General features: G+C 43.3%; 1 protein-coding gene across 4 annotated transcripts in view; it reads right to left on the bottom strand.

Annotated features, from left to right (window-relative positions):
- The window catches only part of dhx9 (DExH-box helicase 9), a 202,930-nt gene that overhangs the window by 41,250 nt on the left and 136,097 nt on the right, over nucleotides 1–25,583 (bottom strand). For all 4 annotated transcript variants that reach the window (XM_087143419.1, XM_022239222.2, XM_022239223.2 and 1 more), the window contains 3 exons: nucleotides 21,245–21,339; nucleotides 16,008–16,081; nucleotides 9,585–9,737 (listed from right to left, as the gene is read on the bottom strand). In XM_087143419.1, the coding sequence (XP_086999545.1) occupies nucleotides 9,585–9,737; nucleotides 16,008–16,081; nucleotides 21,245–21,339 (322 nt within the window). The remainder of the gene's footprint in view (nucleotides 1–9,584; nucleotides 9,738–16,007; nucleotides 16,082–21,244; nucleotides 21,340–25,583) is intronic.

Here is a 25,583-nt window from a genome sequence, read left to right as displayed (position 1 = left end):
CAAACTCGCCAAAGGCTTGCCACACTTGGCAGAAAAAAGCAAGGTTGTTAGCAGAAAGACTTGCCACACTTGGCATAACAGGTTGGAATTCCTTGGCACACTTGCCATGCAGACAAACCCCACCGGAACAAGTAGGTGCTTGTCCTATAATGAATAGTCATGTGATTCTATTTATCCTTTACAACTTAAGAAAAACTTACATAAGGCACGCCGTTTTTTCCACCGCTTGAACAGGCGGTTAGAATAAGCCCCACCAGAACAAGAGGGTGCTTGGCGTAGTGTTGAAGAAAAACGAAATGAAACATTACTAACAACTAACTTTACGTTATAATCACTGCGAGATAATTCGCCTAAATTGTTTATTTGTTTACTTCGGAAACTGCGTGTCGCTCCCAGGTAGTTCCCGCCATTAAACCAGTAAAAGCTAAATTCATAGTCCAAAATTATGGTGGAGATGGGGAGGTGGTGGGTTTAATTTGTGTGTTGCCGCCTTGAAAATCTAAGCCGAAGTGGCCCATTTTTAGTGCCAAACTTGCTGTGGTTCAACCGTTATTTCCTTGTGGCCTTCTGGCTTCACCAATTATTCCCCTCGAGACAGTTTAGGTGTCTGAGCCCGGAAGAAGTACTACATTCTCTGAACCCTCTGAGGCCTCTGTTGATTGATGTAAGGCCATGCAGCCACTTTGCTGATCCCATTAAGCCAGCTAGTGCAAGACCGTGATGGGTGAGACAGTAGTGCCTTGTTCACCATGGTATAAGCCAGATGACCAGGACTGTTTCAATGACTAAACGACGTGCGTTGTGGTGAATAATGCATTTTATCCCATAGCGATAAAATAAATTATTCTCCAACTCTATGTGCACAAACCACACATTGACACCACGTTTTGGTTTTTGGCAAAGATTTCGAGCGGCAAGTTTATTTGTTTTTGCTGATTTCAACACCACTTTCTATTGCCACACTTGGCAGAAATTCTGTAAGATTTCTTGGCACACTTGCCATACTTGCCACACTTGGCAGAAACTTAGGCACACTTGCCAAAGAGATACTTGCCACACTTGGCAGAAAAACAGGAACAAACTCGCCAAAGGCTTGCCACACTTGGCAGAAAAAAGCAAGGTTGTTAGCAGAAAGACTTGCCACACTTGGCATAACAGGTTGGAATTCCTTGGCACACTTGCCATGCAGACAAACCCCACCGGAACAAGTAGGTGCTTGTCCTATAATGAATAGTCATGTGATTCTATTTATCCTTTACAACTTAAGAAAAACTTACATAAGGCACGCCGTTTTTTCCACCGCTTGAACAGGCGGTTAGAATAAGCCCCACCAGAACAAGAGGGTGCTTGGCGTAGTGTTGAAGAAAAACGAAATGAAACATTACTAACAACTAACTTTACGTTATAATCACTGCGAGATAATTCGCCTAAATTGTTTATTTGTTTACTTCGGAAACTGCGTGTCGCTCCCAGGTAGTTCCCGCCAGACGCGCAACGCGCGCCCCACTGGGACGACCGCCCGGACTTCGAGCCCCCCTTTTCAAACACTTGCACAATGCCACCCATTAGGCCCACATCCCGGGAAACGATTCTATTTTTCCAAGGCAGTAATGATGTAGTCTTCTAAGTTGGCCCTAAAATACGCGTTGCCCATGTCAGATAAGTGGACACCATCGTAACGATACAATGCGAACTCCGACCATCGGAACTGAGGGTGGTGCAGCACTGACACTCCCAGTCGACTACCGAGCGAACATGCCCACCTGTTGATCGCGCGGCGTTTCTTTTCCATTTTTGATGGATTAGTAGACCCAAAGTAACAGGCGCGCGGTAAAATATCTGACCAAACCAACTGCGCCTCTGGGTAAGTGTCAAGACACTCTCGCATAAAAAGTGCCAGCCTTTGTCGGAAACAGAAAAAATCGGTCTGAACCAACTCGTTAGTGCCTAAGTGGACGATTAGCATGGCCGGACAAGGCCATCTTGCTGCGAGTTCCGCCATTAATTTGGTTACGTCACCATATTTCGCTCCACCCAGGCCATTCCAGCGGACGTCGTGCCTAGTCCGGAGTGTGGTCTCTGCTCGACTTATGATGGAATCTCCAAGTATCCAAACATCCCCTGTGAACAAAGGGGAGAGGAACCAGGAATGTTCCGGTGCCGTTGTTGCTGTTAAATATGAGTATTACTTTCAGTAGTTTATACATATGTATATATCGATATATATGGGTGTTTTTTTTTTTTTTTAATTTTTATTTTTATTTATTATGATTAATAGTGGTAGTATTATTCTTATTATTATTATTATTTTTTTTTATTTATTTATCCTTAATAATATCATCCAAAAGGTGGAAAGTTCTAGGCTATGCACACAAGACCAGCAATTGTCTCTGGCTGACTACACGTCGGGAAAATGACACGATATCAGCGGGCGAATATAACGCTGTGCGGCCTCCGAACGCCAGCGGCCCATTGTCTTGATCTGCTCAAGGGGAAAACCCAAGGCGAATGCGGTTGACGCCGCTCCGATGCGAAAGGAGTGGGAGCGAAAGTGGGTGTCTGCAAGCCCTAAAAAACAAAGAATTTTTCTTAAAGTGGCATTGAATTGATACTGTGTCAGTGGCTCGCCCCCAAAGTGGCAAAAGAACGCGCCGGGCGATGTGGGGCGAATCCGTGAGAAGTTTGTCAGCGCGCGGACCGGGCAGACACGTTCATCAACTGAGCGCACCAAGCGAATAACTTGAGGACGGCCAGTTTGATTAGCTTTCGTATGCCGGAGGGAAATGAACACCGCTGCATTGTCATCATCTGCCTCCTGAATATGTACGTCAGACACATGGAGGAGTGATTGTTGGATGTTAGACTTGGCAACTGCAGCGAACTCGCTTATGCGCATAAACCCAAAGAATGCGCATAACATGGCAGCCCGGAAAAGCGCAGCTTCATAGCTTGTGGGGCACACATGCTGAAGTGCGTTAATGATATCGGTCAATAACGGTAAGGTCATTGGCCACCGTTCATCGCCACCCGGTTTGTCCCGGCGACAACCTGTCAATAATTTCGCCACCAGAAAATCCCGCGTGGGATCGGGCCAACCTTGAAGCTTATGAAAATAGCCCACCGCCGATACATAAGTAGCTATAGTTGACGCGGCAAGACGCTGGAGGGACAGCCATGCTATAAACTGCCGAACATCGTTGCTTGAAGCACAGTTAGTTTCATTAGGTCGTTGGCCCATAAATGAACAAAACGCACGCCAACCCGTCCGGTAAGTTTTGTGCGTGTTTGCTGTTGAAGCAGCCACCAATAACCGATGCATCTCACCTTCTATTACACCCGGAGAAGGTCGGGGAGCGGTGTCATTGCTATGTCCGCCTGTGGGGCCAAGGCCCGGAAGCGATGCACCTGGAAACGTGAGAGGGAATCGGCAATTTCATTGTGTACTCCGGGGATATGCATGGCCTTAAATGTGATATTGAACCGCAGACACTGACACACAAAAGCTCGCACTAACTGCATGATCTGGTCGCAAGTGGATGACTGTTTGTTGATGATGTGCACTACTGCTTCGTTGTCTGTGCGGAAAAGCACTTTGCGCTGAGCTAACTGGGAACCCCAACAATGCACTGCAATCACTAGTGGATAAAACTCGCAGTATGCTATCGACGGGGATAGCGCCCTAAACTCAGGGGACCAACGCCCGTGAAACCATCGACCGCTGAAGTACCCACCAAACCCAATGCTTGCAGCAGCGTCTGTAAATAACTCTAAAGCGTCATTGTCGCGCCAGATCCGATCTCGGAATGGGGAAACCCCGTTGAAGTGCTTAAGGAAGGTTAACCACATACGTAAATCAAGTTTCGCGCCGTGAGATAGGCGGGCTTTGTGATGGGGCTTCTGCAGCCCGCGGGACATACCAATCAACCGACGCGTAAACGCCCGTCCTGGCGCAATTGCGCGGCATACAAAATTAAGGGAACCCACCACGGACTGGATTTCTTTCAGGGACAATTTATGCCGACCCAAAAATGACTGAATCTCCTCCCGGAGGGCAAGCACTTTGTTGTGTGGTACTCGGACTTCGCGCTTAACCGTATCGATCTCTAGACCGAGATAAGTAATTACCTGGCTGGGGCCCTCGGTCTTCTCTGCAGCTAGCGGCACTCGCAACTGGGCGCACATGTCCTGGAAGGTATTAAGCAGCACTTGGCAGTAGCGCTTGGACTGCCCAATAAACAAGAAATCGTCTAAATAATGGGTGACAGTTTGAGTGTTCGACAGTTGCTTAAAGTGAAATTCCAGAAAGGTGCTAAATGCCTCAAAAAGCCTGCAGGACACCGAACATCCCATGGGTAAGCACTTATCATAATAAAACTGATTGTGAAACTTGAAGCCAAGCAATTCATAATCAGAAGGGGCGACGGGAAGCAACCGAAAAGCCGACTTAATGTTCGTTTTTGCTAGCCATGTTGCTGAATCGGCGGACATCGCTAAATCGACAGCCGTATCGAATGATGCATAATGAACTACACACTCGTCCTTATCAATGAAGTCATTCACAGACTCACCTAGTGGATAGGAGAGATGGTGAATAAGGCGAAAAGAGCCCTGTCGGTGCTTTGGCACGAGACCAATAGGTGAACACTGAAGATTTGGAAATGGCCGGTCCGAGAAGGGACCTGCAATCCTGCCTAATGCAATTTCATCGCGTAATTTCTGGAGGACGATTTCTGGCCTACCCTTCGCGGACTTAAGGCAATCAGAATCTTTACGTACCCTCGGACCATGATAGCTCAGCGAGAAACCGTTTGCAAAACCGTTATACAGCAAATTAGCCGCCGATTTATCTGTATAACCCGACAACCATTGCTTGAGGACTACGATATTAACGGGTGTTGGGGGGACGAAAAGTAGTATTTCTGTCCCCGTTAGCAGTACCCGCCGATTGGCGGTTGTTATCGCTCACATTGTGCGTGTCCAGCCTTGTTACTGTACTGGGTAAAGCCGGCCGAGCCGCTTGCCGTGCGCCTGACGCTGCCAACGGCGTCTTCGTGTAACGCGTATACGCATGTGAAGCGCGACCGGGACCAATCGGCTGGTGCGCGGGACCGGGGGTGGCTGGAAATGCGGGCCCGAGCCCCAAAGCTATTCTGCAGTCGGACGCCCCGTGTCCAGAACGGCCACATCGAGTGCAGCTATGGACGTACCGGCACGAGGCCCACCGGCAACCCGTCGGGGAGTTAAAGGGAAAACAGACACGTTTATTGTACTGTTGGGTCCGAGCGACTGCCGCTGGGGCTGACGCTGAAGGTAACGTACCAACGGCTGCAACAGTAACCCACAGTTCCATGTCGATGGTAGCCCAAGAACGAGAGGGGTTTACTTCCATACGCAAACGGAACTGTTCGTCATAATTGCGCCAGCCTAGGCCGGGGAATTGCGCGGCGGCAGTGCGGATAATTTCCGCATACTTCAATAAATCGAATATGCGGCTGGGGTGACGCACTGCCTAAATTGCCATAAACACATGAAAGGCACTGAGCCATTTATCAACGGACTCGATTTTACGCGGGTGCGTCGTCGCTGGCTTAAAAACTACACGGCCTTGTTCGACAGCTAAGGTCAGCTCGGAAGCGGCCCCCAGCGCTTTAAGAGCGTTGTCACGATATAGTAACGCCATATCCACATATTTTCCGTTCCAAATCTTCTCTTTGGCTGACTGCGGAACGTGAATATCAAGGGGAGCCCCTTCTCCCATGGCGAGCAGTGGGACAGGTCTAGTGTTTCCGAAATCGTTAGGAATAGCGGGCAGGGCTACTGGAGAATTGAGAGAATTGTTGGCCATCGCCCAAGTTGGAAAAGGGGAGTTGCTTAAGCCTGTACTTGAGATCTGATGAGCCTGGGCCTGAGTAATTGCCACGTTATCGGTTTCGATCTGAGGCTGGCCTGGGCCTAAAGCCGTGTTTAGAGCAAGCCCTACAGCCGGGGAATCCCCAGCATTGTCCTGGCGTGTCGTTGCGTCAGGTTGCAGTCCTAATGCAACTGAACTGAACTCACCACCTGAAGAGGTGAAAGTTCCGGGCAATCCGCTTCCGGCGGAACCTGCGCTGCGACTCCCGGCCTGTCCGCTCGTCACTGGGGTGGGGGACGTCGCTGAACCGGTATCCTCCGCCCTCGATCTGCCGACTGATGGGTTGGCTGGATCCGTTTCGACCGTAGTGGTGAAGGCACTGGCACTCGTAGGCGCAGACCTGGACTCAGCAGCCGAGGACTTGCGGGGCCGGCCGCGGGGACGAGGGGCATACGGTGTAGGCGACCGTTGGGCCCGGCGTTTCCGTGGCTGCTGCTGTCGGGGCATACTACGCCGTGACTGGTGCTCGGCAACCCAGCTGGGGAAAGGTGCTGGCAACCTCAGCAGCTTGTCCGCGCCAAGGAAATGTCGCAAACCTCTCGCACGCAGTCCCAGTAAACCAATCCGCAAGCCGACGCCTGTAATTTCAAGTAGTAACTTCAGCAATCCATATGGGTTGCCTCTTCCATGTGTAAAGGAAATGTCAGACACAGAACAAGGGAATCCCCCCTTGGCTGAAACAGCACGGCGATAGAGAACAACCGTTGTTCAAAAGCAGCATTCAAACCAGCAGAGTTTAATTTGTGTGTTGCCGCCTTGAAAATCTAAGCCGAAGTGGCCCATTTTTAGTGCCAAACTTGCTGTGGTTCAACCGTTATTTCCTTGTGGCCTTCTGGCTTCACCAATTATTCCCCTCGAGACAGTTTAGGTGTCTGAGCCCGGAAGAAGTACTACATTCTCTGAACCCTCTGAGGCCTCTGTTGATTGATGTAAGGCCATGCAGCCACTTTGCTGATCCCATTAAGCCAGCTAGTGCAAGACCGTGATGGGTGAGACAGTAGTGCCTTGTTCACCATGGTATAAGCCAGATGACCAGGACTGTTTCAATGACTAAACGACGTGCGTTGTGGTGAATAATGCATTTTATCCCATAGCGATAAAATAAATTAATCCAATTTCGTATAAATCAGCGTCAAGTTTTGTCACAGAATTGAGCAGTGAATCGTTTTCTCGCGCCTGCCACAATACAATTTACGCAGCAGGTGCAGGCAGTGCAACCAAAACACTCTATACAATTGCTGCACTTGTAACAGTCTTCGCAACTGTCCAAGGCATTTGAATTTTGACAGTCGTAAGAATTGAAACAAGCCACGCAATTTATACACCTGCCGCAGTAGTTACAAGTGGCACTATTATTACATCTGGTGCAGTCGTTGCATTTGTGACAATCGTGGCACTCTTTACAGTCGGTGCATTTGCATAAACAGTCGGAATTTAAACAGCGCAGACAATTGTATGAATCTATCAAATCAATTGAATTTCTCGTGTCTTTGCAAAAATAACGATTCACATTTGTTTTACGGTTCATCATTTTCTTTTATATAGTTTCTATTTATTTTTCATTTTTTAAGCGGCGCATAAATCATCGAGAATAAATATTTCATTCGGCTTGTAAACTTCTTTGCCAGTCTTTGTCTTTCTCACTAAACAAATGCGGTGCCTTTGGTTTTGCACGTCTAGTTTTGCCTGTGCAATTAAATCTCGTTGTGATTCGTAGCCATTGATGATTAACCACGTTGCGTGAGCGGCGACTAATTTAAATTTAATTTAGCGTATTTAAATTTAGTGACTACAGTTAGAGTCATTTGATTTTAGAAAATCTTTGAAATTTTTTTTTAGTTTTTCCCGGCTTGCTCGCCTTTACCTTATAGTTTTGAGTTGAAATGTCCCTTTACAAGAAACACTGTTTTACCAGGTGCCATCTCCATTCCTTGACATTTTTCTTGATGTCTGCCGAGTATTTCTCTCGTTTGAAAGTGATTTAAACATTTAAAACAATAATGTTTTTTACCTTGGTGGTTGTTACTGTCGCCCATTAACCGGGAAAAGCACTTAATCCTACAATAATGACTCATTTCACCTTTTGTGAAATAAAGAAAATTAATGGGCTCTTCTGTGCGTTTAGTTTTATAAAGGAGATGGAAGCCTTCTTTCTCAATATAACCAAATACGTTAATTGCCAAGTTGTTTTGTGATTCGATTCATGCTATTTGTGAAATTGGTGTTGGAAAATTTATATTTGTGAAATTTAAGCCGTCTTCCTTAGTGTAAATAGAATTTCTATTTTCCTGTATCCTATATTTTGGACTAATTTCCAACTGGTGGTTTACGTAGTCTGAATATAACTTTAAAGCTGCTCGCAACGCCCAGTGAATGCACTCGGAGTCATCTTTATTTATAATGTAAAAAAAAGCTTTCTTGGCCGCCAAATAACTCGTTAGTGGAATAAAAAATTGTGATTTTAGTGGAATGTTCATGTCTCTGTTTTATCTGTGGTCTTTAGATTTAATCTCCTTTTTTCCGGAGTGTTCGGGGGCTGAGCCGGTTTCCCGAGAAGTGAGAGAGTCCCGGGGAATTACAGTGATCTGGAATGGGGTTATGAGGTCTGATTTGTGAAGACACAGTGCTGGAGTCACTGATTTCAAATTGGCTCACCCCTACTACTCAAGTGGAGCTGCGCTGCAGGCATGGGGACAAGACAGTCATGTTTTTGTTGGTTGCCCTTCAAATTGGCTCTTCTCGCGTGTTGGAAATGAAGGAAACCAGTCCAGAGGGACTGAATAGACTTGTAAATGTACCATAAGTACCGAAACACTCTTTCACACGCTGCTTATATATGTACCTGAAGATTGTGAACCCGAAAGTGGCATGGGCCCCAATATGGGCAATTTAAATGTTCTCCCTTTAATGTTAATGTATTATTGGAGTAATATTTTACCGCCAGTTTCACAAAAGGTGAAATTTGATCAAACTCCAAGTATTCTGATTAATAAATGTCAATTTCATATACCTGCTACAAAGTTTCGATGACAATTTATTTAGGCCAGATAATTCAATTGTTTCCCCAACTCTTTCAAATGCGACCCCAATTTTGTTTTACAATTTTTTGGGGGGTGGGTATGTTAGTGAATGTAATATCAAGTTGAAAGAACTTCTGAAATGTTTTGTGGGATTTTCAGAGATTTTTCAAGGGCGACAGATTAGGGCACATTCAGCTGAATTCTCGCCCAAGTTCCGGAGACTTTGTTTGAATTGCTGACGAAATTCCATGACAATGAAATAGCTCAAAAGGGTCAAAAGCCTGTATCGTGAAGGCAATATCATCACTATTTAACCGACTCGATTTGAAGTTTTTTGACTAAGAGGTTTGGCTGCACTATATGAATAAAGTCAAGTGAACATTCAATCATGCCAAGTAATAGTCCACAATGTACATACACAAGTACTAACACTTCATCAGCAGTGCTGTAGGTGTGATGACTTATGTGACGTTGTCATTAGCATACAGTGTGGCTTATACAATGGTGCAGCTAATACCTCAACTTTACATCTTCATTTGCAGATTTTGCTTGGTGCAGCTTATACTCCATGTGGCCTATATCCCAAAAATAATGGTACTTTACTCCTTGTCACTTTTTCAGTTTTTACAAATAAAACAATTCAAATTACAAACTTGTCAAAGCGTGCCCGGCTGCAAAGGTGGAATGCGAAACCTGGGCGCACACGACCAGCCCTGCCACGCCGTTGTTCCAGGTTGGTCTTGGATGCCCAGATGGTGGCATAATTGGTCATGTTGTTGTGGGATGTAAAAAGCTTTGTCTTAGCTCTGTAACAGAACAAATCCAGAGAAAATGTTAAAGATATATCCGTTCTACACAAATGACGGGCTAATTGTGAGTAAAAGACCTCAAGATATTTACTACAGTATGTACTGCAAAAGAGTTTCACTCATGTAATCAGCAAGCAAGACAAATATTATTGTAATGATCAGTTTCAGTTTTAAGATTTTAGAAAATTTCTCAAAAGCAATTTTGGTAAAATACACACACATAAGCATCTTTTTCTTTTTTATGGGGTCAAAAGTGGGGCATACACCCCAAAATTAGAAAACAGTTTTCCTGCCCTGAAATGAACTCATTTGCACTTAATAACATGTGACGTTTGAGCAAATGTGTACATCACTGCTTTATTTTGCATAGAGCAAAAGTGAAAAATTTGAGGAGCAAACTTGGGCCAGGACATTCTAAAACTGAACTGACTTTACTGAGTCATTCCACGTCAAATCACGATCATCACTTAAACTTGACCCCTTAAAACTGGTTCATTTTTGGCTTATGAGGTAATTTTGTCTGAAAAAGCTGAAATTTCTAGTTTCGGCCCTGTTGCACTAACAGTTTTCAAGTAACAACCACCATTTTTGGTCGATTAGGCGAAAATGGACTTAACCACCATTTTTTAAATCACTTCATCTCCAGAATCAATTAGCAAAGTTGTTAATACTGGTATGTTTCCAAAGGTAATTATGAAAGGACTCCAAAGCCCCTAACCACATGCCGCCGGGGTTTCCTGTACCGGACACGTATGCTTTATACGTGTGGCCGGGGTCTCCAAAACTGGACAAAGGGAACTGGGCCTTGTAACAAAAGACCGTACTCGTAACAAAAGACCAGGCTGCTGGGCATTACCAACATTTTTCTCTCTCAATAGTGGAGATAATCCAGCCTTGTTTTGAAACAGTATACTACAGTTTTGAGGATTTAGCACAAGCAGATTATCACCGGGGACAAAAGCGCTCCACCACCGCAGTGATGAGCCACACAGCACTGCTGCATGCTAATCTGGTCTCTTTGAAAAGAGGTCAGCAGCGCACTGTGACAGGTTCGTGAACAAACGAAAGTTACATAATACCGCACAATCTGGGCTCTTTTCACAAGGCTGCAGACCTGGCTGAAATACTCTGGCATCAACAGATTTTGTCTGTCAGATTAGAGTAGCCACCAGACAGTCATTTGTCTGGGTGTAAATGTCCATTCATTAAAATGATGAATTTTTGAAGAATTTAGAAAATTGAAAATCTTCAAAATGTCTCATTTGTGTGCATTGCATTTTTCAAACCACCTGGCAGCAAGTGATTAATATATTATGTAAAGCAATTTGACCTTCTGGATCGCATGACCTTTATTTAAACTTGGGTAAAAATTAAAACCCAATTAGTTCTCTACAAAATATTAAAAACCTGAGGCACAATATATTTTGTTTGCTTTCCAGGTCTTCTCAAAGTTAGCACAGTTGATGAAAAAATGTGATATTGCACGGTAACATAATGGTATTATACTATATTATAGTAATACATGTACCTGTACATGGCAAAATATACGACCAGCATCACACTTACGAATTGACTCTTTTTACACAGCTTGTGCTTTATCAGAAATAGACTGCACACCCTGAAGAAGACATATGGGAATTCTTCAAAATATAGATGCCCATGTCTTCTGGGAGTTTCAATTTAAATGAAATTCTGTCCTGGGATTTCTGAAATACTGTCTTTTCTTAAGGTTACGTGACATGTCTTCTTTAAGGACTAAGAGTGTAGTTAAATTCTCTGAGAACTTGTTACAGAGATTCTCATTTAACAATACTCTTTTCTTAATGCTGGGAAGCATGTATTATCAGTACGTCTCTGCAGAACGAATTGCAAGCCCATGTTAAGGGTAGCCTGAGGTACATGTAAATGGTTGTAGTGTTATCTAGCATATAGCCATGCAGATAACTGCCAATATACACTAACAAAAAGTTTTTTCAGAAGGCCAATGCGTAGCAAGAGAGCACCTCCGTGTAATTTATCTGGTGAAGCAACAATGTACTAACCAATCTACTCCTGTGCCTGAAATTTGGAAGTTTGGGGACAGGTGTACCCCATGAAGATCAGGAAGAGCCAGTAGAAACCAGTAGTTGAAGGCCGATCTGTCAGCTTCAACTGTTAACAGGTGTGTCTTGATGGTAAGAGGTATCAGGTGGTTTTTTTTTTGGGGGGGGTGGAAGGAATTCATCCTCGGGCCAAAGATATGCTTATGGGATAAAGGCCCAGGTGAAGGGCAAGAGAGGAACATAGTTGGATCAGAGAATGTAAAAGGCCAATAATCGTAGAATTAGGACACTGGAATTCCGATGGAAAGATCGGAGTGGGAAGTAAAACAACATCCCAACAAAGCTTGGGTTGAACCTGACAGGGGCCGAGTTGCTGTTACAGGAACCTATGCACCTGTAACAATTACCTGTACCAACAAAGATTGGAATTCAATAAAGACCGCAGTTGAACGAAGGGCAGATATGACTGCAAGAGGGTAGCTGAATGAGCAGACAAAGGTACTCATTTGGCTGCGGAAACGTCTTCTAGAACCTTGCTACTGTAGAGAGTGCCTTGACTTTGGGCATCTGCAAAGGCACCTGCACGTCAATGTAACAAGAAGCATTAGACCAACGGGGATGGGAACAGTGTCAACATTCCCTCTGGTCTATCTCCCAAGTGCTGCCCATGAAGATTGATGAAGAGGCAAAGCGGGATTCGACCGGTGCGTAAAAAACTGGCGAGGGAAGGAGGACCAGAACTGTTCCACTGTATCTCCTCCAAATCTTTGAGTCCACCAGTTAGTGTTTTTCCCGTCTAGAGATGGAATTAAATTAACCCTTTCACATGGGAAGTTCACCACACCTATTCCTGGGCAAAGTCTTACGTGTAGGTGTGGATAGACATGAAAACCTCATGAATTATCTAGAGGGAGGTGACATATCTTCTGTGCCCCAAGTAAGACTGCAGTGAAAGCTGGACAACAGGGGAAAATGCTATCAAGCTGTAAAAGAAGGTACTCTGATGAGCTATGAACAATGAAAAGGGTCGCAGACTGGAGAAAAGTTTATCTTCATTGAGCGAGGAGTCATTGCCGGAAGACTAGCTAGGTCGGGTGGAAGTTGGGCTTAGTGACAATGAACAGCTCCAGTACATGAGAATGATGGTGAAGCATTTCTGGAGAATGAAAAAATAAGTTTTGTCTTAAATTTAGAATGGCCTTGGAAGTTCCTGTATTGAAGGAACTTCAGCCATTTTACCACATGCATGGGGAATCAAAGTCTGAGCGCATGCATCCTGGCGATGAGATTGAAGCTTGCTCTCAATGGAGCATCTGTGAGAAATAAACATATTGGTAACAAATGTCTGTCCTGCCTATTTGACCTCTAAAATTTCCACATTAGGGACCAGAACTACAGTGGGAATGTAAACAACTCCAAGTACGCTTGTGGTTTTTTCTCACAAGCCTTAGGGGGAATACACTGAGCATACAGTGTTAAAAATAAACATCAGGTAGGGCAAAAAAAAATCCAAAATTAATTTCGTCTCCCTGGCGCAAATCCATCTTCGAAATAGTTGTTCCCTATACCCACTGCTACATCTGATTCAAATCAGCCAGCTGACATCGGCAAGCTCGGTGGTCAAGTGGTTAAGACATCTGCACTAGAAAGCAGGAGGTCGTGGGTTCAAGTCCTACCCGAGTACACTTGTGTTTTTTTTCTCAAAAGCCTTCAGGGGCATACACTGAGCATACAGTGTTTAAAATACACGTCGGGTGGGACGAATCCAAAATTAATCTCATCTCCCGGCGCAAATCCATCTTTGAAATAGTTAACAACTCTGATATTCCGAATTATTCCCGGTTCAATGAACGCAAGTATATACTTGAAAAATAAACAAATCCCTGCCGCGTATACTTCTTCATATCGATCATGCTGGTATGATTGGAAGAGAGAACCCAATGGACACTCATACCAAAATTTGCTGCCAATGGTAGAAACACTCTTGTCGAACCTCGTAACAGTGACAGTAAGTGCACTTTGGATATGCCCACATCCCGCCCCAGATCACACCTGGTAGGTTGCTCGTGCCTAGGCCAAGTCGTAATCACCAGTTCAGCCCAGGGAATGAAGGGGAGTCAAACAGGACAGTGCACTTCTGTTTCCCTGTACAGCACCCCCAGAGATAGTCAAGTGTCAGTCGGGGGCTGATACGTAGCGTAGTGATAAAAATGATTTCAGTTATGGCTCACACCGAGTACGTGACTCAGTGTCAAATTAACTGGAGGCCACCGCAGAAGAGAATGTATATTGTAGAGTGGCCTGGTAGAGAGTAGCGCAGACCGGCTATCTGTGTTGTAGTCTGCATCATGCCTGCGTTACCCATATTATGTCAAACAGGGCCACATTGGCTACGACTGAGGGCAGCCTGGTAGCGTGTAGTGTCTACCCACGCCAGAATGCCCCGATAAAGAATGGCTGAGGGCAGTGGCTGGAGGCGTAGGATGCTCAGTGAGACACTTGGTTGGAAGAAAGAGCCGGAGAGTTGTCCCGCTAAACCGGAGCCAGAGAACGGCAAGCAGGTACAGAGACTCCCAGAAGGGGACCAGCAATGGAGGAAGACTGAAAACCCCGACATCGGAGTACACTTGAGGGCCTGGCATTCCCATGTGGGCCACATAGACCATGGCGGGCCCAGTTCCGGAAGCTGACGGGTCTCTACTGGCATTGGAATGGGCCTGAGCCACCATCTTTGAGTTACGGTGGTTGGGTGAGAAATTGTTGCCAAAACCCGACCGACCTCAAAGAGAAAGAAACACTTGGCAAGAAGCAACTAACACAGTCGAGCGGGCCACACCCAGTCATACCCGACTGTGAGGAGTTCAAATTCTACAGCCACTGCAAACAATTGGGCCTGGCAGCAATAGGGGGAGGCCGAAAGCCCTAACGACGGAATAGACCCAAGGGCTCGGTGTCCCTGCGTGAAGAACAGGCCAGAGAGGGCCGATCCCGGATGCTTATAGATCTCGCTCGGAATGGGAGCAGGCTGCAGCCGCCATCTTTAAGTTACGGAGACTGACAAAGAAGCCATAGCCGAAAGCCAACCAACCCCAAAGGATTTGGGAACTACTCTAGGATGAGGTAAGTAGGATAACCCTGATCACCCACAGCCGGATTGTCCATTAAACACGGTCAACGTAGGGGTATACCAGCCACTACGCAAGTTACGTGACGTGTAACCCGGAGTGAATGGGGCCACCGCCAAACACTGTGACTATCAAGAGGAACGGTCTGAACCATAGCAAAGTGAATAGCCAAGGTACTAATAATACATTGTCACATAGTACCTCCATCTGAGCCAGTCAAGCAGGTTATAACACGTCAGCGACTGAAAGTCGGGGTGGAAACAGGCTGGTAGAAGATCTTGAGGAAGCCCGTAGACGAGCAGTACAAAGGCAGGGGCAACCAACCAATGGTACGACCACTTGCATAACCCTGCAGTGTGGCATTGCCGGACCGGATGGCAAGGCAAAGCAAGTCGCCCATGCCACCTGTTTGGCGAACTCGTTTACATCCCTCAAGGCACTGTTGTTATGAACCTTGTGCATTGTGCTCACAATGTTTGAACATTCTGTGAAACCATCTCAGCTCCTGGGGAGTATACTAACCCGATGTTGCCATTTCGGTGCAAATGGCTAACCATAACCGTATCTGCCCTCACAGGTACCCATTTACTTCTGCATGAAGCAAGGCACATAAGGGGGTAAAGTGACTTGCCCAAGATCACAACAGGCTGCCACCAGCTGGATTCAAATCCCTAACTTTATGATCAGAAGCAATAACATCCTAACCACTGCATCACATCCCCCCCCCTTGAAATGAATGGCACATGGAGAACAATAAAAATCAAATTTGGTTTACTGGCAGAATTCTACATCCATTTAGCAGGAAAAATGTAATTTTTCACACACCACACATTTCAGATACCAACATTATGAATATCTATACGTGTTTTTCCTGCTTTTTTAATAAAAATTACTGATTTATAACCCTGTGCTTTGTGCCTTAAAAAATGTAGGAAAATATAAATGTGTAGCTTTTTGAACTAATGAACTCATAATGGAAAATGTAATTTTGTGGCCTTGCAACAACCCCTCCAAAGCATACCATTATAGGTTTTCACACTGGAGTCCTTAAAAGAAAAAGACTCCCTAAGTATTTCACCACAAGCAAAGGGGAGACTTACTTGCAGATGTCAATCACATACACCACATCATTAATGGTGATGCTGGTCTCAGCAATGTTGGTGGACAAAATGATCTAGCGGAAAAACAGAAGGTAAACATAGTAGCTACTAGGAAAATTCTGGACAAACCCTTTCCCCTGAATACCTACCCAACCCAGCAGTTAAAAAATTGAAAAATATCATCACGCTTCCATGACTTAAAGTGCAAAAAAAATCTCTAAACACTAAAATCAAAATGAACATAGAAATCAAAAAGTGTAACCATTGCTACAAAGAAAAACCACTCTCAGAGTTTAAATTAAAACTCAACAAAACATATACAAATGAAATGAAATGTTTAGCAGGTAATAAAAAGCGGTGTACCTGTACACATGGGTTGTATAAATATAACTGTTGCGAATGTAGACCAGTTACCAAAGAAGTAGCAAGAAATACCAAAAGCTACACACCTCAAGATCTATCTTGTGAGCATTGTAAATATAAGTCAAAGTGCTGGGTATGTACCATTAAAGAATAAAAGCTAAACGAAATCTTTAAAAAACTAAATAGAAAATATCCCACTCTAAAATTTGAGAGTGGGTTAAATTACATTGAAAAAAAGTAAATATAATATTAAATAAGTAATATAAAACAAAATGAACACATCAATAATAGGGATGCCAGGCCACGCTATTGACCCATGTTATCTAACTTGAGATACTATAAAAAGTAATTTTTATCTGACTTTGTCAGACAGTATAATACATCCCTACCAACACAAAGACGCCGCCAACATGCTAAACAAGAACTCATACATGCGATCCAAGCGAGTCAGTGCCCATTTAAAAATACTGCGTGTAAAACATACCATCAGCTTTTACAAATAGTACAAGACAACCAAATACCCTACACAGCTATGGGCCCGCATGGTCACATGCTACGAAAAGATCTCATTGATGCAATTAATGTCTATACTTGCCCAGATGCGATGGAAGAGGTAGAGGAGTGATAATGGTTCACCACACAATTTATATCAGACTAAAAGTGTTCTTTTCTTTATTTTAGGTTCTAACTAGGTAAACTTGTATAAATAGTAAAAAGTGTTGGAAAAATGCTCTGAATTGCAAGCACTTGTACTGTGTGAAGCTGCTGCTCAAACAAACACAAAAGTGCACTCACGCACAAGGTGAAAAAGGTGTAAATACCTTGAATTCTAATGTGTGTGTTCGTTGGGGGTGCAAGTCATGGTTTTTGTTCTTTTTGGCTAAAAAGCTTGAACATGTACATTGAAAATATATTTGGAGATATCAGAGGTGAAATTTCTGATAATAGAACCTGTAAAGCTTCAACATTTACTTGATCCTTTTGATGTCAAATAGAAAGGTACATTTCAGAATGAGAACAAGACAAAAATGCATATCTGCTGCCAACTTGAAAATCACAAGGTTTTTTTTTTTCTGAAGTTCATCAGCCGCCCTGGTGGGAATTCTGAAATGGATGCATACGTTTAAAGTCCAGAGCAGAATTTGCATGTACTGTAGTTTGCTGAAATTGACCGATTTGGGGATTTGTGACTTACTTTGTTCATCAATTCAAGGGACGTATTTCAGCTTTTGAGTACACTGCTCTGAGAAAAATTGAGAAAAATGCTGTTCACTTTTAACATTCAAAGTGCAACTCATGTAATTTGTCTTACAAAACACAATGGACCGCACAGGACGTTCCTGCTTGTCAGGACAGTTTACCGTTAATGTCGATCTGCAAACTAGTTACAGCCCTTAAGAAGTTTCATTTTAAAGTTTTACGAGCCCGCGATATGCCTACCAACACCCAGTGGAGGAACAAAGAAAAGAGACAAGCGGCTAAACAACATTTCAAGAGTGACAGTAAGTGCTGCAGCCAAACTGCCGGATCGAGCCCAAAATCATAGAACATGGCACTTTCGAACCAAACCAAACCAAATCACATGCAATGGTTGGTTTGGATGTTCAGCTTCGATATGGCATGGCATTGACAGCAAACGGAATGTACTTTAGAAAACTTGATAATGGGAAATGAGTTTCAGTGCATGCCGCATCCATGCTCGGCAGATGTGTGAATACGCGTGGTGCGTATAGCGGGTATGTACAGTAAATTTTCTACGGCCCCGGATCACATGATGGTGTAAAATGCACGTGGTGAGAATTCACTAATAACCAACCAAGAACGTGCAATGTATAGCCATTTCAGCTGCAGAACAGTACTAAATTCTCACTACATCCAATTGTGCATATGTATTTTCAGACCAATGACCAATATTACCTATGCCAATCTCCAATATTCACGCATTTATTAAAGTTCCATATTAGGTCAATGATGTCATAAATAAACACACAAAGCAAATTTTGATTGGATGCTGATTGCAGTTGGACTTGCGTTCGATCAAAGGCAACTCCAGAGGAAAAACAAACAATTTTGACAGGTGGAGTATAGCAGCATTTCAGCACTCGATGAGAGTTGGTGCACGCACAGGGGCCAATAAACTTTGCTTTCGTTTGGTCAAAATTGTAATAGTTAAATGTTGTGAAAGAATTTTGCCACAGCTGTAAGTTGTTCACAGACTTAAAATAAAATGCCGTTATCTGTTGGAAAAAAAAAAGACTGATGGAAAATTTTAAATTGCAACTTGGACAAGATTGTAGTCCTGGAAAAGAATGCTGACTGGTTTTGCAGTTTTCACATATCTCACATGTACAATCGTTCTGTTGAGTCAAGCGTGGTTCAACACAATTGTTGGGTTGGCAAAACATGTTTGGAAAAGTCACACTGTCTCCGACGATAACATTCCACAGAATAAACTTTGGAAAATGTGTAAAACTGTTGAAATCAAAGTTGCTCATGGATATGGGATGGAGAAGGAGATTCAATACTCGTATTAATGTATCATTAATACACAAAGTACTATGGCACATTTGTAGTGAGCTCTCAATGAGTCTCAATGTGCATTGACCATTGCACATGTACATGTACAATAAATGTACATGTACGTATACACATGCATGTACATGTCCCAACCTGAACCAAAGTTGGGCAAAAAATTTCTAAACGACCGTAGCAACCCCATCGTCTTTAATAAATGTTGATACTGGTAATGGGGGAACATCTTTTCCGCAGAATGCTGTCGGTATTCATGAGTTCCGGAGAAATCATGCTTATTCAGGATCCTTTTTGTACTGATGACAAATGAGCACACGGCCTTTTGCCTAATTAAACCCCTCATGCTTTAGTGCACACCTCCGTCGTGTCTGCGGATTTCCCCTATACTTAGCAAAGTCAGACCGATTGGAAAAAGTGGACAATGCATGGAAAAATGGTTAGTCAATTTGGAGATGATGCCTACAGAGATGTACAATGTTCCAACCTAGATTGGCCACACGATCACCCTGCCAACGTTAACTGGGAATGAAAAAGGCCAGGAGCCAAAAGGGCAAAGTCAATTTGACAAAAGTTCCCTTCAGAAGTTGAATGTACATGTATGAAGGAAAATTAATAATAAAATATATAATAAAAACACCATCCTCGTCTTATAACCATTTACAAATTTTCCCATCCTTTGTAGGAAAGGGAAAATTTGACACCATTGTTATCATTTCCAGCTACCGACTCAAACCAAACTCCTTATAACTTATCATTTTGTATTTTCAGACTTGAATATAGCAGTTGGATTTTGAGTGAATGCTACTATTGATTCAAACTTTTCTGTTTTACTGGCTCAGCAGTGCTTAGTATTGGTTATTCCTACACTAATTCAACAATTCAAAGCGAGCTCTCTCTGGAAAATTTGTTAAAAGTTTTGGAATTTTACATGTTAAAGTATTCATGATTACAGATAATATTAAAGACTGTATACACTACAGTGGAATGTCGCGATACCGAACGACGCTATACCAAACATTCAGTAGTACCAAACATCGTCCTTGGCTCCCAATATTTTGTGTGCACAAAAGCTACCGAACAGTATGTACATGTAGTTACAAATCAACCGAGGTTCACCACAGCATGCATCAGAGATTGATTCTGAGCAGTAGCTTCCCGACTTTTAGATAAACTAAATAGCAATTTTATAACTCAAGATTTAATAAAAAACAAAAATAATTAACAGATACATTTCTAGAAACCTCAAACTTGAATGCAACGGCAAAACATCAAGAAAACAGCGAATCATAGTATCACAAGAGGGTGCACTTCAGTTAGACAAGAGAGGGTGCTATTCAACATGGCAACGAAATGTTTGGCAGTTAATTTCGCTACACCGAACGACCCATGTACCAAACATTTAGTGTGGACCCTGTCGTGTTCGTTATAGTGGCGTAGTAAAATATAGTAGTAAAATCTGGAAAATAATATTTAAATACCTTACTTGTAAATAACAGCCTAAATCAATGGGTAAATATTTAGAATGGGTAATGCTAAAGCTGTCAAAACAAAACACCAAATCAATATGCCCAAACACAAGATGAACTGAACGAAGGGGGAAAAAAATGTAAGATGCATGCCCCCCAAGAATTTGGCTCAGGTTGAAGCTAAATTTTATTTATTAGACAAAAATTAAAATAAGAATTTTCTTGCCCCATTCCAAAGATATTGCTATCTTACTACCAATCCAGAGGAAAAATAGTATGACTTAAACTGCCTAATGTGTAGTACTTGGGCAACACGGCTGCCATGCCTGAACTGCACAATGAAACACCAATTTTCATGAATAAGATCCACAATTTCCAGATGTCAAAACTTCTATTCCTTTTCCCAGTCACAATATCTTCTGTTTTGGATTCTCTTTGACCATGTGTTAACCCAATGGTGGTGGTGCACGCACATTACCTTGACAGCAACAATGTTACTGCTTGATGTATGTTGAAGGGTCAACCGCATTTTATGGTACTGAATGAGGTGCATTAATCCAAGGTAAATTTACACACACGTCTTTTTGACCATGGAAAACTATACTTTTTAGAGGGAGAAAGCACCTGTCCATATTTGTTCTGCAGTTTAACTTTGTGTGTGCATTGTTTATGCAGTCCGGAATGCTCTGCAGTCTACGAGTTGTGTGGAAGATAAATGACAGGATCTTTGATTCGACTATTGAAAACGCACTGTGCTTTTCTTGCTTTTTCTTGAAGCATGGACACTAAACATGGAAACATGATAGCTGCAGTAAATTACAAACCCTTGTAAAAGTATAGTAAAGAGCATGATATAATACTGTTGAGTGTGTATACCTTTGTCACTTCCTTTGGTACTGATTCAAAGACTCGGTGCTGGTCCTCCCTGGGAATCTGTGAATGCAATGGCAGGATCAAGTAGTCACGGTTACCTGCAAATACAAAAGACATGATATATACGAAAACTGTAATAAACAAATTATGAGATACAGGATCAGAATTCTGCAGTAAAAAAATACCGCTCAGAGCATCTAAAGGAGCTGGATATCCCTCAAAGTTGGCCCTAGCCTATGTAACTGGGCGACTGGTCTTCTCTGGCTTTGTCAATTGTGCATACTAGCACTCCTGTGAAAAGCCTCTTTTTTGCCAAATGTTATCACTTAATTGAAGTATTATATATTCAAGTAATATAAAACATAAATACAAGGTTCTAGTCAAGATAAAATTAAAAGATAGGGGCATCCGCCCTACTTGATGGATGCAACAGGGGTGAGATTAGATGGCCAGACCTCTGTCACGCTTAAGACGGATATGCCTTTTCGAGGCCTTGAGAACATTATCTATTACCCTGCAGTCTGCCTTGACTTCCTTGTAGTAGGCTGCTGTTGGCATAACCAGTTATGCGGTATCTCACCCACAATGGGTGGTGGTTGCCACAGCAGACAACCTGGATGTTCCACTGATGGAGTCAGTTTACCACTTGCTGTTACGTGGAATTTGAAGTTGCATGACATAAAACCAGGATATTTTCAAGATTTTCCGTTTTCAAAATTCTTCAAAAAATCATAACTTCATCTGCTGGATGTTTGCACCCACATGAATAACTGTCTGGTGTCTACTCTAATCTAACAGACAACATCTATTGATGCCCAAGTATTTCAGCCAGGCAGGCCCCCTTGTAAAAAGAGCCCAGATTGTGCAGTGTTACATAAGTTTCTTTTGTTACCCAAACTGGCACAGTGCACAGCTGGCATCTTTTCAATAGGGGCCAGATTAGCATGCAGAGGTATTGTATTGCTCATCACTGGAGTGCTGGAGCACTTCTGTCCACAGTGGCAATCTGCTTGTGCTGAATGCCACAAACAGTGGTATAATCTTTTAAAAACAATGACAGCTTTTTTCCTCCTCTTTTAGACATCTAAAAAAATGTTAGCAATTTCCAACAGCTCGATCTTTTGTTCCGAGTACGGTCTTTTGTAGCAGGGTCTTGCTCTTTTGTCCGGTTTCGTACTCCCTGGTTTCGTGTATAAGGCTTATGTGCAGGGCTTGCCCTTTATTTTTTCTGACAGTAGCCCGGCGGGCTAGTAAACTGTGATTTTTACTAGCCCACAGAGATTTTTACTAGCCCATGAAATGTGTGAAAAAAATAACAAATAAAGCAGGTTTTTGACTTAAGAAGGTTGGTCCACCAAGACGTTTCTATCAACCGCTATCACATGGGGTGATAACAGTTCGTGGGTAGACTGGTTCCCGTTCCCTACTCACTCACCTGGCATGATTGTCCAATGAGGGGCTTACAATCAGTGGTACAGTGAAGTCACTTACGAACCGGATTGCACCAGTCTCTGGATGCAGTATCGGTTTTTAGTATCTGGTTCCCAGTACGAATTGTATGCTAATTATATTGGTCATGTATACAGGTCACTGACTACTGGAGAAACTATCATTGATACGTTGATGATAGGTACTAGGTACAATGTACACGTAGTCCCAGCACACAATATGGGATTCCAGGTGCGAGTCAGAAGCAATGTTGGGGTTTATTTGATTCCAATAAATTAAAGTTACATTCATGACAGACAAAAGGTAAAGCTTTGAAATCAAGACTTTGTTTTATTTTCTTTAATCACATCAGAAAAACAAGGAACGTGTACATATTTTAACTCGCCCGCCAGACAACTGAGTGAAGTGTTTTGGCTCACCCGTGACTGTTTTCACTCCCATTTGGCGAGCAGACGACCGCTAAGGGGTAACCCTGCCTATGTGCCTGAAACCGGGGTCCCGGCAAGGAGTAGTTAAGGAAAGTCTTGACGGTTGGCTGGGGCACCGTGCCGCCTCATCCCAGACAATGACATGTGGCATGTACTTCGAGCCCATGCAGTCTCTCATCAAGTCCCTGCATCTATTTCATTAAGCGTCGGGTAAGGGCAAAGATCAGAGGGTCTTGTTCCCCAAACAGCTCAATGACCTGCATGGTTTTGCTGTTGCTGTCATTGCTGACAGGTAGCAGAGTGGGTGGCCGGCTAAGAGGTTGTGGCAGGTCGGACGTGTGCTGGGCGGTCGAGCTTTGTTTTGTCTCTGATATTCATAGACAGCCGTTTATCCTTGTTGTGCTACTGGGCTAGACCTACAGGTGGGAGAAACTTTTCTTTGAGTAGGCAACAACCACGTTTCCTTACTTAAGTCACAGAGCTATATAGGGCACGACTCCATTGAGCTTGAGCAGCGTATTCTTTTCGTTATACATGTAGATACTACTGATGGCCACTAGAACAACCTTCTTGGGTTCAGAGTGCGGCAGCATGCAGAGGAGGTTGATGTGGGAGTATACTAGCATGCAGTGGTTGATTAAGACAGGTGCACACATGCATAGGTGCATACATGTATACTTTTCCCCAGTGCATGTAAACCCTCTGGTACAATGTGCCTATTGTGCACATACTTTTTTGTGGCCTTACCAAAATAATAAGTAAGGTTTATCAACTTTACCTACTGGAAATCATAATTCAGCACGTTGAAAAACTAGCCACAACGCACATGTGATCTATTCGATTCATTATACATGCAACAACAGCTATGTGGATCCTTCTAGCATGTAGTCTTGGTTCCAAGTCGTTGCTTTTTATTTGGTTAACGAACCCACGGTGCCACATGGTTTTCGGCTAGTACACATACATTTACAGTGTGTGCTCTCGCACACACCTCACATGAACCATCAGTAACAATGTACTGCTAAGGGCATCGTGGAAGCAAGACTATCCAGCACGCTGTACATACGATGGCACGTGTCACCAAACCATGCGCACACAAAAGCTTGTGGCTGTTTTGTAAACAATTTCTTCTTCAACGTTCCGACTTCATGTAATTCACCACGCAAGCAACATAGTGGCAACATTAAAAAATGACAGTAAAAAGACTGGGGTATCGCACTATTGAGCAACTGAAAGTACCCCTCAGGTCTGTATATTGTGCGTTCACGTGTATTGTATTGCAAGCTCGCTGTTACAGTTATGGGCAATATGACTGGTTGAAAGTTTGTAAGCATGACTCGTTAGACTGCCATCCGTCATCTGTGCCATGGTCAGTTAAAAATGCCTCCTTAGAAAAAAAGTTCATCAGTGCTGAAAACCTCAATAAAAAATTAATATCTTATCAATCTGGGGAAAAAAGCTGCATGATGAGATTGAGACTGAAATTGTGACTAGGCCTGTGCTGGGTCATTCCATGAGGTTGGAGTATAATTTGTGACCAGAGTCCTTGTTACATGGGTAACCTTTACCACCTGTCATGACCTGTAGAGGAGGTCATTTACAGTGTAAAAACAACACACACCCCTGTATTAAGCCTTGCAAGATGTATTAGTTGGAATCCACATGCAGGGAAATGTAGCTGTTCATTTTTACAGAACCCATGTTACAATGGACACCATCACATACTGTGCCCAACCTCATGCAATAACCCACCTACATGTGCACCAGCAGAATCGTGTGAAAGTGGTGACACTAGTGATGTCAACAATACTAATGTACAAATGATAATCTCCTTCCTCTTTGGCTTCGTCTTCTTACAATGGTGGGCCAAAACATGACCATAAGCACTGCAAGGTGTATCGCTTCCATGACTCTTGGAAAGATGGCAATCCATGGCTGATCTTTGATACATCACGCAAATGTATGTATTGTACTGTTTGCGAGTGCTATGATAAAAGCAACAAACACAATGCTTCCAGGCAGGGGGGGACAGGAGGGTGTTGTGCGACAAGCGCCCCCTACGTTCAAACTCTTCTCATTGAACATGGACCATGAACAGCCAGCAATAATTTTGATTGATAATTTATTAATTTCAACTGTGACTTGGAGTGTTTAAACCTGTATGATAGATTTCTTATATGGGACTCTCACTCATGACAGAAATCTCGTATCGAGATGAAAATTGTCTTCAGGAGAGATATTTTGCATTTGCTAACCTGCAGTTCCTTTATGACAGTATCATGCCAACCTGCCAACACATTGCCCGCACACATGTTTGCGTGCAACGGTCGGTGGTGCATGTTGCATCTCCACGCACTGAAATTTTGATCGAACGTGAAGAATTCTTTGACTATATGCGTACCCAAAAGCAATGGACAAAATTTAAATGGGATGCATCACATTTTTTATTATGTTGTGGAAAAAGG

The sequence above is a fragment of the Acanthaster planci genome, linkage group LG11, assembly GCF_054643075.1.
Source record: "Acanthaster planci isolate LZ-2023a linkage group LG11, COTS_SCS, whole genome shotgun sequence".
NCBI lineage: Eukaryota > Metazoa > Echinodermata > Asteroidea > Valvatida > Acanthasteridae > Acanthaster > Acanthaster planci.
The sequence above is the reverse complement of the archived record's forward strand: the minus strand, read 5'-3'. Positions and strand labels throughout refer to the sequence as shown.